Below are 14840 nucleotides of genomic sequence, written 5' to 3' on the forward strand. Positions count from 1 at the left end.
GCCAGGATCCTCCACTGTGAAGCTGCTAGAGTTGTTGGGAGTTAAAGGGTCTACCACAGGGCTTCACACGCAATATTGTGTTCTGTGTTTAAAAAATATGTAGATGTGTGTGTGTCTGAATCGACTACTTCTGGAAGGATAAATAAAATGAGAGCTGCAACTGCCTCACAAGGAGGAGGAAAACCGGGAGCTCGAAAAGGCGGCTGCGGAATCAGCCACCCTACGACCAACCACGCATGCCTTCACCCAAGGTCCTGCTGAGCAGCGCGAACTGAGCCTGCTCGTAGCAGGGCACGCCCAGCAGAGGGCAGTAGCACTCCCTGCGGAGGCCCACGTGGCTGTCAACGTGCTGGGGGTGGGGGGGGGTGGGAAAGCGCAAGCCCTCCTAGACCGGCAGGTGATTGGCTACAGCACCTCTCAGATTGACCAATCACAGGAATCTTGATAAGGCCGATGTCCTGCGGCTGCGCAGAGTCGTCGAGGCATCGTAGGGCTGACTACGTGTATATTTCTAACCCCAAGTGAGCGCCCTGTGTTGTAGAGGCCAAAGGACTACAGAAATGGCTTTAGAGGGGCGGATAACCGCCCTCGCCTGGAGCCTCTGCTACTGCCAACCCCTTGTTTTATGTTCTAATCTACTTGAGTTATTAACAGCCTAAAAACGGGGCTTTCTGGGGAAACCCAGGAGCCCCCCACTCCACTCTGACCTCTTCACATTCCCTCAGTTAACTCCACTCCAGCCACACAGGGCCTCTGCAGCTTCTCCTTGTGCCCAAAGTGTTCCCCGAATCTCTAGATTGTCACTCACCTCCTTCGGGGTTTTACTCAAAGTTCACCTGCTCAGTGAAGCCTTCTCCAAACCAGCCAGTTTCAAACTGCAAACCCCTCTTGCACCTCCTCCCCTTTTCTACTTCACTTTTATCGTATCCCTTATCTTTTTTTATAGACTTTTTTCTAAATTGTGATAAAATGTATAACACAAAACTTACCATTTTTAAGTGTACAGTTCTGTGGTATTAAGTACATTCATGTTGTGAAGCCATCACCGCCATCCATCTCCAGAAGTTTTTTTATCTTCCAAGACGGAAACTCTGCCCCTATCAAACACTAATTCCCTATTCCCCCCTCCTAACCCCTGGCACCCACCATTCTACTTACTGTCTCTATGATAATTTGACTACGCTAGGTATCTCATATAAAAGGAATCATACAGTATTTGTCCTTTTGTGACTAATTTCTTTCAGTTAGCATTATATCCTCAAGGCTCATCCATGTTGTTGTATGTGTCAGAATTTTCTTCCTTTTAAAGGCTGAATAACATTCTATTGCATATATATATACACACACACATACATATACACACACACATACACCACATTTTTTTTTGCCCATGCATCCACTGATGGACACTTGAGTTGTTTTGGCTATTGTAAATTGTGCTGCTATGAACATGGTTGTGTAACGATCTATTCAAGTCCCTGCTTTCAATTCTTTTGGGTATATACCCAGAAGTGGAATTACTGAATCATATGGTAACTCCATTTTTAATTTTTTAAGGCACTGCCATACTGTTTTTCATGGTGGCTGAAAACAGTTTACATTTGCTAGATGTGTACAAGAGTTCCACTTCCTTCACTTGTTAGGTTCTATTTTTTTGATAATGGCCACCCTAATGGATGTGAAGTGTTTAAACAGACTTTAAAAGTATGTCATACATATAGAAAAGGATACAAATTGTAGCTCAATGAATCAATTATCACTTTTAAACTTCAATATTACTTAAAGTAAATGCACAAATCTTAATGGAGAGCTCAATGAATTTTTACTTACATACACACCCACGTAATCACCACACAGCTCAAGCTGTAAAATATTTACTTAAAAAATTCCTAATCTGTTTATTAATATCAGCCGTTTTGTTAACCACACATAGCATTTTATTTTTACTTCATGAAAATATGCTCTTTCTTGGAAACAAATTCTCAGCACTTGGAGGACTTAAATTTCTGTTTTTCAAATTAATTTTATATTTCCTTCTGGATCTAGCACACAACATATATTTGTTTTAAAATACATATAAATAGTTGTTGAATTAATGAATGTATTTTGATGCTTTGTTTGAGATGGCAGAATGACAGAAGGCATAAATCTAAATCTCTAAATTACATGAGAACACAGAGAATCAAATTGTACACACAAGCAAAAAGGGACTAAAAATCAGTGTTAAATACAAAAGGTAATATGTTCTAAGTTCCAAGTCAATGGAGATTGACAAAATGATACACAAAATCATATCCTAAACAGTTTTGAAGTTGCACTTAATTTTTTCAAGCTGAAAATAGTTGTAAAAATATTTCTATAGAACCTGAGTCTTTCATCTGTCTTCCCCCACTAGGATGCCAGCTCCCCAAGGTCAGGAATCTTTTTGTTGCTCATTGCTATTCCTCAACACTTAGAACAGTGCCTAGTGCAAAGGCGGCTCTCAGTAAATGCATGTGGCAGGGGTGGTATAGCTCAGCGGTAGAGCACGTGCTTAGCGTGCATGAGGTCCTGGGTTCAATCCCCAGTACCTCTATTAAAAATAATAATAACAAATGCATGTTGAGTGACTCTGAGCCTTCTTGTGGTGGGGGGGGCACACCCTCAGCCTCCTATGCACAACTTCCCCCACTTTGGCCCTGGGTCTAAGAATGCTGGTGGGTGGAAGGAAGCTCCTCCAGATCTCTACAGTCTCTTTCCACACTCTGCGCTGGGGCACTCTGAGAGGGCTCCCCTACCTCAGTCTCTGGACCGTGTGATGCGGCACATCTAGAGCCTGTTAAGGATGTTCAGGACCAGCATAATCAAGGTCATCACCCCTCAAATATTAGAACAGCATCACACTGATGCTGGCTACACAGACTACAGCCATGGCCATGCCATTCAGTGAGGCCACTAGTGAGGGGCTCAAAATTGACCAAGGGCTGTGAGCAGGCACAAATGGACATAGAAGTCTGAAAGGCACTGCGGTCTGTCCGCAGGGGGAGGGCAGTGGCAGAGTAATTAGTCAGGCATGCATAAGGCAGTCCCCATAAGGCAGGCATGCATGGGGCTGTCACAAGGGACTGTTGGCAGGCTTTAAAAGTTGGGGTGAGCTTCAGGAATATTCACTACCTTTAATAACTAACATCTATTGAGCACCTACCATGTTCCAGGCTCTGTCTCTAATGCTGGGGACACCATATCAAACAAACGAACAAAATATCCCTGTCCTCTTGGAGCACATGGTAACCAAGCCCACAAGAGATGTTCCACACATGCAGGTAGGGTGGTGGGAGAGGTAGTGTCTCCAGGGACCTTTCCAGAAGCAGCAGAAGCTGAAGAGAGAAGCCGAATGGTAACACAGGAACATCTGATTCCATTGTGGAAAATCACCACCAGGTCTGAAGGGAACAGGGTTCAGAAGTAGGCAGAGGATTGAGTGAATGTCATGTCCCACCCAGCTGGACCCCATCGACCATAGAGCAGGTCACCAGAGTCATCAGCTGCAGTCTGTGGGATGAGGGGAGCAACTCTGGACCGCTCTGGACAGGGCAGCTAGGGGCCCGGCCTGCAGGGGTCAAGGCCCTGGTCTGGGCTCTGCCTGGGCTGGGGTAGAGAGAGACTTGCCCAGGAGGCTCCTTAGCTGGGGCAGCGTCACTCCGAGAACTTTCCTGGAAGGGTCTCTTCCTCCCTGGAACACCTTCAGCAGTATCCACCCCTCTTCCCAGTGCTGTCAACTCCTCACCCCACGGGAGTGTAGAGTAGGGGTGAAGTGGAGAATGTCGACTAGGGCCCTCGCTGACCCTTACAGAGTGAGGCTGATGTTGATTGTCTCCACGGAGGGCAGGTTGTACCCGCTGAGAGTGCTGATGGCCATGGAGAGGATGATGGCTACACATCTGCGGAGGAAACCAAGTTAGGCCGGTCTCAGTGCCAAATCCCTAGCACCTGGCACGCAGTAAGGCTCGAGTTTGTTGAACAAGTGAAGGAATCCACATTACTACTACCTTTAGTATTTCATTCCTACATTTCAGGTGGGGAAACTGGGGCTGCCAGTTGGATTCACAGCCCTCCGCCGCCCTGCCCCAAGTCCAGCCGCCCAGCCGGGCGCTGGTCCAGTCACTCTTACCCGGACCATACTCAATTCCTCGGTGGAGGGTGCTGTTTGCCTTACCAGGGGCGGGGCCTGGCTCGTTTTGAAGCGAGGCCAAAGTTTTTCCGCCTCCCTATTGGTTGCTTCTCCCTTTGGGGCGGGACCTCTCTAAACCGGCGTCCTTGATTTGCTGTCTCCCTGCTAGCCCATGACCCGGAAGACCTCCGTGCAACATGGCGGCGCCCAGCGGCAAGACAGAACCGGCCGAGATTCCGCGGCTGGTCGCGTGAGTAGGTAGGTCGCGCGTGGGGAGGCAAGCGCGAATTTACGGGCTCCGGGGCGGCTCGTTCTGGGCTGGCAGCGCAGGAGGGCGGCCCCGGAGGATCCCGGCTGCAGAGCCAGGGCACGGTGACCTTTAAGGAGTACGGAGCGGGGACATGCCGGGAAAAGTCGCCCTCTGTGTACCCGCCTCCCACGTTCCTAGTCTCTGATTTTGCAGATGAGACAGCTGAGGCTCAGGTTAAAGCCATCTACTCGAGGTCACGCCACAGGTCGGCAGCTAGGCTGGGATTCGACCCGCGTCTGTCTGTTTCTCCCAAAGGACTCAAAATTCTGGCAGCCAGCCTCAGAGCTGCCGTAGGTACACCCTGCCTAGGTGTTCAGATCTATAGAAGTTTTGTAGAAATTTAGCTCTTCCCATTCAGCGGATACTTTTGGGGTACCTACCATAAACCAGGCACTGTCCCAGGTGCTGGAGACACAGCAATAAGGAAGACAAAAATCCCGGATCTCCCAGGAGAGCCAGACATTGAACAAGTCAAAAATAACTGAAACAGCTGATTTCAGATGCTAATGATTGCTTTAAAAAATGTGCATTCATCAGAACGATGGGGCTTTAGATTGGGAGTGGAGTGGTGGTCAGGGATGGCTCATTTGAATTTAGACCTGAATGACCAGAGACAGCTATGGCCTGATTTGGGGAGGAAATTTCCAAACAGAGAAAAGTAAGTTCAAAGACTCCAAGACTAGAATAAAGTTAGCTTGTTTAAGAAACAGTGTAACTAGAGCTGCCAGGAATAAGGGGTGGAACATGTCTAAGTTTATATTGTATGATATTAGTAATTTTAGGCAAAGAATTTAGTTTACATTTTGTTGTTGTTGAGGGGGAGGTAATTAGGTTTATTTATTTATCTTAATGGAGTACTGGGGATTGAACCTCTACCACTGAGCTATACCCTCCCCACTAGTTTACATTTTAAAAAGCTACCTCTGACCACTTTGGGGAGAACTGACTGGAGGCAGGTAAGGAAAGAAGTGTGAGGCTGGGTAGATGAAAAGAGGTCTTGGACTGAAGTGGTGGCCTGCAGATGGATTTACAAATACTTTCTCCTAGTATCCAAAATATATAAACAACTCAATAATACAACTCAATAATGAGAAGATAAATAATCTAATTTTTAAATGGACAAAGGATCTAAATGGATATTTCTCCAAAGAAGATACACAATGGCCTATAAGCCCATGAAAAGATGCTCAACATCATTAATTTTTAGAGAAATGCAAATCTAAACCACGGTGAGATGCCACTTGACACCCACTAGGATGTTGGTGATCAAAAAGACAGACAACAAGTATTGGCAAGAATGTAGAGAAATTGGAACCCTTGTACGTTGCTGGTGGGAATGTAAAATGGTGCAGCCACTTTGAGAAACACTTCAGCAGTTCCTCAAATGATTAAACATAGTTACCATATGTGCCTGTAATCTGATATCTAAGTATATACCCAAGGGAAGTGTAAACACGTGTTCACACAAGAACTACACAAATGTTCATAGCAGCACTATTGTGACTATTAGTCATAATAGTCAAAAAGTGGGAAGAAATGCAATTGTTCATCAGTTGATGAATGGATAAATAAAAATGTGGTTTTTGGCAATTAAAAGGAATGAAGTCTGATACATGCTACAGCGTGGGTAAACCTTGAAAACATGCTAAGTGAAAGAAGCCCAGTCACAAAAGAGCACATGTTATATGATTTCATTTACATGAAATTCCCAGAGTAGGCAAATTGATAGAAGATTAGGGATTGCCCAGGGTTGAGGGTGAGGGGAGATGAGAGTGACTGCTAATGGGTGTAGGTTTTTGGGGGGAAGGGATGATGAAAGTATTAAAAAATAAAACATAAGATTTAGCGATGGTTGCACAATTCTGTGAATATACAGTTGACCCTCGAACAGCGTAGTGGTTAGCAGTGCCGACCCTCCACACAGCTGAAAATCCACATATACTTTTACAGTCAGCCCTTGTCTCCACGGTTCCACATCCTCAGATTCAACCACCCGCAGATCGTGTGATACTGTGGTACATATTTTTTGAAAAAACTCAGCATATATATAAGTGGACCCACACAGTTCAAAGCCATGTTATTCAAGGGTCAGTGACTGAAACAAACACTGAATTTTATCAAGGCTGAAATGTTTGGTATGCAAAGGAAGCTACTGAACAAAACAGACTGATCCTCTAGGGATGGAGACCAATGCAGGAGCAAATTCCTCGAGATAGTGAAGGGTCTGGCCCAGCAGAACAGCGATCCTTGATTGGAACAGTCACAAGCTCCACCTTGTGGGTGAGGGGACCAGTGGAGCTGGGGAGTTAGCCGTGCAGCCTGGCATGGGGCCCTGCCCAAGAGAGGGGTCTCATTGCTTTTAGCGGGTGGGGTGCCTGGCTGATGCGCTCTCTTCTCTCTTCCCAGGTGTCTGCCCAACAGGCAAAGGCATGAGCTGGGCCCAAGCCATCCTGCTGGCCCGGGGCCTCTCTCGGGGCTGGGGAGGCATCTGTGGCACTGCCCTAACAGGAGCCCCCTTTTCTCAGGTAACCACCAGTCTTGGGGTGGAGAAAGACAGGCAGGCCCAGGATTTGGTCCTAAGCCCTCAGAATCCACCCAGTGAAGCCAGCTCTTGGTTGAGGGGGTGGGGGAGGTCTGGGCTGGCCTGTCTGCTCTGACGGCCAGTTGAATGTCTCTTACTCATTTTAAGAAGTGTTGGGGCCCATGTGAGTGAGGGGCTTGAATTTGAAATTAAGATGGTCTGAGGTGGTGGGGGGAGAGTATAGCTCAGTGGTAGAGCATGTGCTTAGCGTGCACAAGGTCCTGGGTTCAATCCCCAGTACCTCCACTAAAACATAAATAACTGGGTGGGTGTAATAGTTCAGTGGTAGAGTGCATGCTTAGCATGCACAAAGTCCTGAGTTCTATCCCCAGTACCTCCATTAAAAAAATAATAATAAATTAATAAATAGATAAGTAAATAATAAACCTAAATACCCCCCCCCAAAAAAAAGCAAGAAAATAAGGTCTGAGCTGAGTGGATTTGGGTGGCAACTGTGGGTACCTCCTGCATTCACTTGTAAAGATGTGAGCAGAAAACTGAATTTCCCTTCCTTACGCAAAGTGACCAGAAGGCCCAGGCTGATCAACAGCTGTAGACTGCAACAATGATGGTGGTGGTGGTGGTAACATTAATAGCTCCCCTATTGAGCACGGAGCCCTTCCTCTGTGCCAGGCCCCATGCTCTGCATTTCATTTACCTTATTTCATTTGTGGTGTCTCCCCTTCTTTGGGGGGCATTCTAGAGGTTCTTTTCTGCTCTTTGCACTACGCATATACCACCCACTTTCACTTTAAATGAATGCCTTAAAAAATGCATATGTATCACCTTACCTCAGCAGGACATCAGGATGGCTACTGGATGCAGCAGAGCAGAGAGATGAGAGCAGGGGCTCCCATCTTAGCTCTGCTGCCTGTAGCTGTGTGACAGACACCAGGCATCGTGTTTCATCTCTCTGGGCCTCGGTTTCCTCATCTGTAAAATAGGCACCCCCAAGTGCACACCTGCAATGGACAGTGGAAAGATTAAATGAGCCTCACTCTCGGAAAGTGCTCAACAGTCCCTGGAACGTAAGAATATTCAGTAAATATGAGCTCTTATTAGCCATATATTTGAAAAGATGCCTTATGTGTAACCATTCTAATTTAAACATTCAATTCATATTAAAATAAGAAGTCTACTAGTGTACCAGGCTGGCAAACTTTTTTGTAAAGGGTCAGATAGTAAAAATTTTTTTAAGATATTTTTTTGAAGTATAGTCGATTTACAATACTGTGTTAGTTTCAGGCATATAGCAAAGTGATTCAGTTATTTATATATACGTTTATTTATTTATTTATTTATTTATTTATTTATTTATTTATTTCAGATTATTTTCCATTATAGGCTATTACAACATATTGAGTATAGTTCCCTGTGCTGTACAGTAAATCCTTGTTGTTTATCCATTTTATATCTAGTGGTGTGTATCTCTTAACCTCACACTCCTAGTTTATCCCTCCCCAGACCAGATTATATTTCTGGCCTTGTGGGCCATGTGGTCTCTGTCACAGCTACTCAACTCTGCCACAAAGCAGCCCCAGACCAGACATAATGAATGCATGGCTGTGTTCCAATAAAACTTTAATACAAAAGCAGGCAGCAGACTGGATTTGCCCCACAGACTATAGTTTTGCCAACTTCTATTCTAGAGGGATCTGGCCCACTCAAGGCAGCATGCAATTCCCAACCTGGGGAACAAGGTCTCCTTGACCCGAGGGCAGTACCACCATAACAGATGGGGAAACAGGCCTGCGCAGTAGAGTGGGAAGTGAGCATCCCCAGGCGGAGGACAGCCAAGCCGAGACTCCTGCTGACTCCGAAACCTGCATTTTCCTTTTTAAATTCAGTTTCTGAAATCTATCTTTTACATAGGTAATTACAGCAGACAATATAGTTCAAGATGCAAAAAGTTCTGAAGCTATCCCATGACAAGGGTCTGTCCCTCTCTTATCTGGCCACCACTTATCTGCCCTCTCGAGAGGCAAGATGTTGCCTGCCTATTGTATTTCCTTCCAGAGATACTTCACAGAAGCAGAAAACATTTAGCTATACAGTCGATTCTCAGTATTCACAGTAACATTCTAGAAAGTCACCACATTCACTGAATTAGCAAATACTGAACCATTGCTCCCAGGGGAAACAGTTCATGTGAGCCTCCAGTCACATTTTCATCAACCAATCAATCATAGCCTTGTGGTATATGTGTTTCTGGTTAAGGACATCTTATTTAATATGTACTGTTGACTCACTAACCTAGAACTCATGGCCAGCAACACTGTAACTCATGTCTAAGCTTAACCTACCATGTGTATTTATTTTCTCTGTAAGGAACAGGGCGGCCTTCTTGCACGTGGGAACACTAGATAGGCTTCGGGGCCATTTTCAACAGCAGTATCACCAAAACAAAAAGATGCAGAAAATATGCACTAAATAAACCTCTAAAAGGACACTTGGTGACAGCATGGGAGCCAAAACAAGAAGGCAGAGCAGTCACCCTGTTCCATCTCAGCTGGGAACATAGGTATTCGGTGACTCAGATGTTCTGTCCCACTGCGTGTGTCTGTGAATGGCTGGAAAGCGCCAAGAGTGTTGGGTTTGGGATAACATGAATTTTAGCAAATAGGCAGATTTGCAAATATGGAATCTATAAATAATAGGACCTACTATTTATAAGCTGTCGTTTTCTTTTCCTTTTTTTTTTTTTTTGCACCAATGGAAACCTACTGTACACAGTTTCACACCTTGCTTTTTCTCATTTAATGATATACCTCAGAGCTCACTCCAGGCCACATGAGACCTCCTTAGTGGTAGGTGCTCCTTGTCCAGGTTCACAGCCATTTGCTTAGTTACTTCCTTGCTGATGCACATTTGCGCTGTTACCAATGATGCAAGCCTCTGCACAAAAGTTTTTCGGTGCAGGTGTGTCTAGAGCTGTCCGATTTAAATACCAGATGTGGGCTTACTGCGTCAGAGGGTGCATGCTTGTCTCATCGTGGTGAAAATTGCCAGATCCCTCCATCGGGGTTTTACCCCTGCTGCGTCACACTTTGCGATGGTGCCTGAACCTGGGTTTGTACCCACAGCACCACACTTCCTTGGAGGCCCTTAGGGATGCCACTGGCACCATTCCCAGCAAAGAGCCAGCCCAGCAGTCCCCCAGGGACACTGGGGAACGCCAGATTCCAGCAGCGGATCTCTGTCCACAGGTGCCACCCCAGGCTCTGCGGAGCCTCCACTGCAGCACAGCCGCCCACCGCCCTGACTCATCGCTGGTCCCATGCCCACCCAAGCCCCCAAGGAGGCCGGTCAAGGCCCTGGCACGCCATGAGGAGCTGTTCAGGCAGGCGCCAGATGCGGCACAGGACAAGGCGAGCTTTGTGCGGGCCGTGCAGAACTTCACACAGCACAACGTGCACAAGCGGGGCCACATCGATTTCATTTACCTGGCTCTGCGCAAGATGCGGGAGTACGGCGTCGAGCGGGACCTGGCTGTCTACAACCTGCTGCTCGACATCTTCCCCAAGGAGGTCTTCCGGCCTCGCAGCATCATCCAGAAGATTTTCATCCACTACCCACGGCAGCAGGAGTGTGGGATCGCCGTCCTGGAGCAGATGGAGAACCACGGTGAGGCCAGCAGGCAGCACGCACCGGGAAGGGCTATAGAGGTAGTGGGCTGCCTCCCTCTTCAGGGTCTCGGGCCCTCCATCGCTTCCGGGCTCTGGCTGGTCTCCTTTTTGTCTGTCTGGCTTCCTCCTCGCCCCTACACCCCACTCCATCTCTTGCTCACTCTGTCTGTCTTCCCTTCCCTTCCCTCTTCCGGCCCCTCCCTGAGGCTCTGCCCGCATCTGCCTGGTACAGGGGTGATGCCCAACAAGGAGACGGAGTTCCTGCTGATTCAGATATTTGGACGCAAAAGCTACCCCATGCTCAAGCTTGTGCGCATGAAGCTGTGGTTCACCCGCTTCAAGAACATCAACCCGTTCCCTGTTCCCCGGGACCTGCCCCAGGACCCCATCGACCTGGCCAGGTTGGCCCTGCGGCACATGGAGCCCAACCTCAGTGCCAGGGTCACCATCTACCAGGTATCCACACCTCGGCCGCCTCCCCGGGGCGGGTCCCCTTCGCTAACCCCAAGTGGCTGTGCTGAGACAGGCCATGATTCCCTGGCTGAGCCTCTGCTAGATTCCATGGCCCTCAGCACAGGTTGACCTCTGACCTTTGCTCCTTCCCCTCTCCCCACACTCACTGTATTCCTGGCTCCACAGCTGTTTGTTCAATAACTGATTTAAATATTGCCCATATTCTGGGGGCCCCACTCTTGCCAGTCCACATGAGGGCTCGAAAGAGAATCCCTCACAGCACTTACCTTCTGGTGCTGGAGGCCAACCCCAGAGAACAGGTTCCCTCAGAGTCACTGGTTCTGAGATAGAGAAGCCCTGGGGGCTGGGGGAACCCAAAAGGGGCATGGAGCAGGAAGGGCTTCCTGGAGGAGGTGAGGGCGAAGTGGGCTCAGGCAGAACAGAGGCAAGGAGAGCATTCCAGGCAGAGGGAGCAGCACAGGCCAGGGCTTGAGGGCAGCTGGGAGTTGATGAGATGCTGAAAGGGCCTCCTTTACCTGGAGGAGGGTGTTGGGATGAGGGAGAAGAGGCACGTAGGACACAGGGTTAGTGAGGAGAGAGCCACCGGGAGGTTTTAAGAAGAGGAGGGATGTGGTGTGAGTAAAGGATTTGAGGAAGCGCCCCCTGGTGGCCATCTGGATGGTGTTGGATTGCAGGGGGTGGCACAGAGGACACGGAAACTACAAGTGGTGATGTGGTGTCCAGGTGAGAGAGGGCAGACTTGGCCTTGAGTATATTGCAGAGCAAGTGTAGTTTTTAACTCATTTCTTTGTTTTTTAAATGCATTAAGAAACCAAACAGTTTGCAAGAACATACAGTGAAGAGCTCTCCTCTCTAGCCTGGCCCTTTAGCCCCCAGGCTTCTTCCCCAGAGGTGACCACTTCTATGTCTCCCTCCAGAAAGATCTATGCATTTGCAAGCAGATATATACCTTTTTTTTTTCATATATATCCTTTATATTTAAATATTCTTTCCCCCCTCCTCATTATTAAGTACATACAGAAAGATCATGGCAGAATGATCACCAATGAGCACCTAGATTTAGAATGGGAACAATCCAAGTATCCATCCAGAGGGAGTTGTCCGTGTCCACTGTGGCACCTCAGTTAAAGACTGAAAGAAGTGAAAGGGCAAGGTAGGCACAGTGGTGTCATGAGCCACCGTAAGTGTGAGAAGGGAGAGCAAATAAAAGTGCGTATAGCTATTTGTTTATTTTCACAAGCGTAAGCAATTCAACGATAAATCAGCAATGGGTAGAAATGATTTATCTCTGGGCGGGCAGAGGAGATGGGGCAGAGAGAGGAGTGGGAGAGAGACAGCTATTTAATATGAGTTGGCTTCTAAACTATGGAAATGTTTAGACTATTAAAAATATAATCAAAAAGGAGGGGGGGGGGAAATTCACCAAAGCTGAAAACAAATGGATGTGGCTAATTGACAGCATAACCAAAGAGAGAAAAAATTTCTTCTGACTCACTGTCATCTGACTGCCTGTCCTCAGTGGCCTGTATTCTGAGGATCCTGAACTTAATCCCTTAGCATTCTGTTCAGTTGTAATATCAAGACCATTTACGTAGATTGATGGATAAGTCAAATATGCAAATGTGTTACTCATGGTAGGAACCAGAACTTTTAGTGTGAGAGAAAAAGATACACATATACAATCAAAATGTTTTTCTCAAAGTTTTGAAAAGCTATTAGCAGGATTATGGTGCAATAAGACATAATGTTATTACTTTAAAAAATCTAAGTGTGTGTGTAGCATTAAGAAGCAGTTGTACATTTATGATTTAGTAAAATGATTCTTGGCAAGTTGGATGGAACCAAGAAGGTGGGGGGCTTGAGTGACATGGGGGAGGCCCAGTAGACAGGCCCAAGAGGGGCCCTGAAATCACTGGAACCCCCTTCCCTATTTCTCTCTCCCTGGCTCCTCTGTAGGGGCTGTAGGCTGCAAGCTTCCACCCCTGCTTTTCTTTGCAGATGCCTTTGCCCAAAGACGCTACAGATGCAGCGGATCCCACAGAGCCACACATTGTAGGTAAGGTCCTGCAGAGGGGGCGCCCGGTTCTCACCGGGCCTTTGGGCACAGCTCCTCAGCCCAGGTGCCCCAAGTACGTGCGTCTCCACCCCAGGAATCCAGAGTCCTGATCAGCAGGCTGCCCTGGCCCACCACAACCCAGCCCGGCCTATCTTCGTCGAGGGCCCTTTCTCCCTGTGGCTTCGAGACAAATGTGTCTATTACCACATCCTCAGAGCTGACTTGCTGCCCCCAGAGGAGAGGGTAAAGGCCCCAGACGGGAGTTGAGCGTGGGGGGAGTGAGCTGGCTTAGAGGTGGGGCAGAGGATAGGGAAGTGGAGGGGGTAGGCTGGGGGGAGAGGCAGCGGGTGGCCGCAACATCCCAGGCCTGTGACCCTGCCTGTGCCCCCCTCCCCGGGGTAGGAAGTGGAGGAGATTCCAGAGGAGTGGAACCTTTACTACCCGATGCAGCTAGACCTGTCCTACGAGAGGAGTGGCTGGGATGACTACCAGTTTGACATCAATGAAGGTAAAAACCAGGATGGGTAGGATTCCAAACACTGCGCAGGAAGAAGTGTGACCTCAGGAGTCGAGGGGTGGGGCCCAGGCTGAGACTCAGCCCAGTTTCACATACACAGACCCAGCAGAGGCCCAAGTACGTACACACACACACACACACACACACACACACACACACAGTTCGGGCCTGTGGTGGAATAGGCAAGTTATATTCTTGGGGTCCCAGGGGAGAAGCATACAACCCAGCCTCAGGTGGGAGTCGGAAGGATTTCCTGGTGGAACATTGAACCAGGAGGCATTCCTGCATCCCCAGGTGAAGCAGGAGTGGGGCAGGCTAGGCAGAGGGGATAACCTGTACAAAGGCTTGGACACACACAAAATGCGAAAGGAACTTAAAGTCCCCACCCTTGTGGGCATGAGGGGGCAGCTCCAGTCCCCACTGCACGAACTCAGATCCTGTCTCTCCCAACAGTGGAGGAAGGCCCTGTCTTCGCCATATGCATGACGGGTGCCCATGACCAGGCCACACTGGCCAAGTGGATCCAGGGCCTGCAAGAGACCAACCCAGCCCTGGCCCAGATTCCAGTGGTCTTCCGCCTGGCTGGGTCCTCCGGGGAGCTCCTAGCATCCTCCTCAGGGCTGGAGGAGCCACTGCCACCCCCACCCCCACCTGAGGGCCAAGAAGAAGAGGAAAACAGTCAGCAGCGACAGCAGCAGGGCCAGAGCTGAGCCTGAGTGGTCACAGAAGCACAGACTGTGGACTGGTGTGAAAGCATGAGATGACCTTTTGAGTGTACAGCAAATAAAAGTTTTCCAGCTTGGGGCTGTCTTGCCCCCTCTCTGGCAGTGTGGCCTCCCCTGCCCCATTAATACCTGGTGTCGCGGCTTTTCAAGGGCTCCAGCAACCAGCATTGACTGGTCGGGGCCCAGACTTTCTCTCTGCCTTTACTTGACAGCTACCACCCTTCCCTTGTCATCCCCCAATGCATTCAGGATAAGAGTGCGGAGGAGGAAGCCCCCATTCCCCTAGAGTCTACGGACTCTCCCGTCTCTTTCTTCCCGAGTCAGCCTTAAACCTTCAGCATCCCCACTTCCGTCTCTGCGAAGTTACAAAGTTTAACAGAGAAGGAATAAAAGGACAGTGG

At 48.3% G+C, this 14840-nt stretch overlaps 1 protein-coding gene and 1 long non-coding RNA gene across 4 annotated transcripts; one reads left to right on the plus strand and one right to left on the minus strand.

Annotated features, from left to right (window-relative positions):
• Positions 1-1861: 1861 nt before the first annotated feature.
• LOC105087598 (uncharacterized) lies at positions 1862-10620 on the minus strand. 2 transcript variants are annotated; one of them, XR_004131886.2, is made up of 4 exons: positions 10485-10620; positions 7833-8003; positions 3831-3920; positions 1866-3422 (listed from the first exon to the last, which is right to left on the minus strand). It is a non-coding gene; the product is annotated as an uncharacterized LOC105087598 (long non-coding RNA). The 2 variants fall into 2 exon arrangements; XR_010378149.1 differs by having other exon boundaries at positions 1862-3920.
• On the plus strand, positions 4328-14541 carry ECSIT (ECSIT signaling integrator). Of its 2 annotated transcripts, XM_010978283.3 has the most exons (8): positions 4328-4408; positions 6867-6985; positions 10248-10665; positions 10900-11123; positions 13140-13197; positions 13292-13440; positions 13600-13705; positions 14168-14541. In XM_010978283.3, exons 2-8 carry the CDS (start codon positions 6890-6892, stop codon positions 14422-14424), a joined length of 1308 nt encoding a protein of 435 aa, XP_010976585.2. In that variant the 5' UTR covers positions 4328-4408; positions 6867-6889; the 3' UTR covers positions 14425-14541. The 2 variants fall into 2 exon arrangements, with proteins under 2 accessions (XP_010976585.2, XP_064336329.1); XM_064480259.1 differs by lacking the exons at positions 13292-13440; positions 14168-14541.
• Positions 14542-14840: the final 299 nt, after the last annotated feature.

Source organism: Camelus dromedarius, chromosome 27 (genome assembly GCF_036321535.1).
Source record: "Camelus dromedarius isolate mCamDro1 chromosome 27, mCamDro1.pat, whole genome shotgun sequence".
Taxonomy (NCBI): domain Eukaryota; kingdom Metazoa; phylum Chordata; class Mammalia; order Artiodactyla; family Camelidae; genus Camelus; species Camelus dromedarius.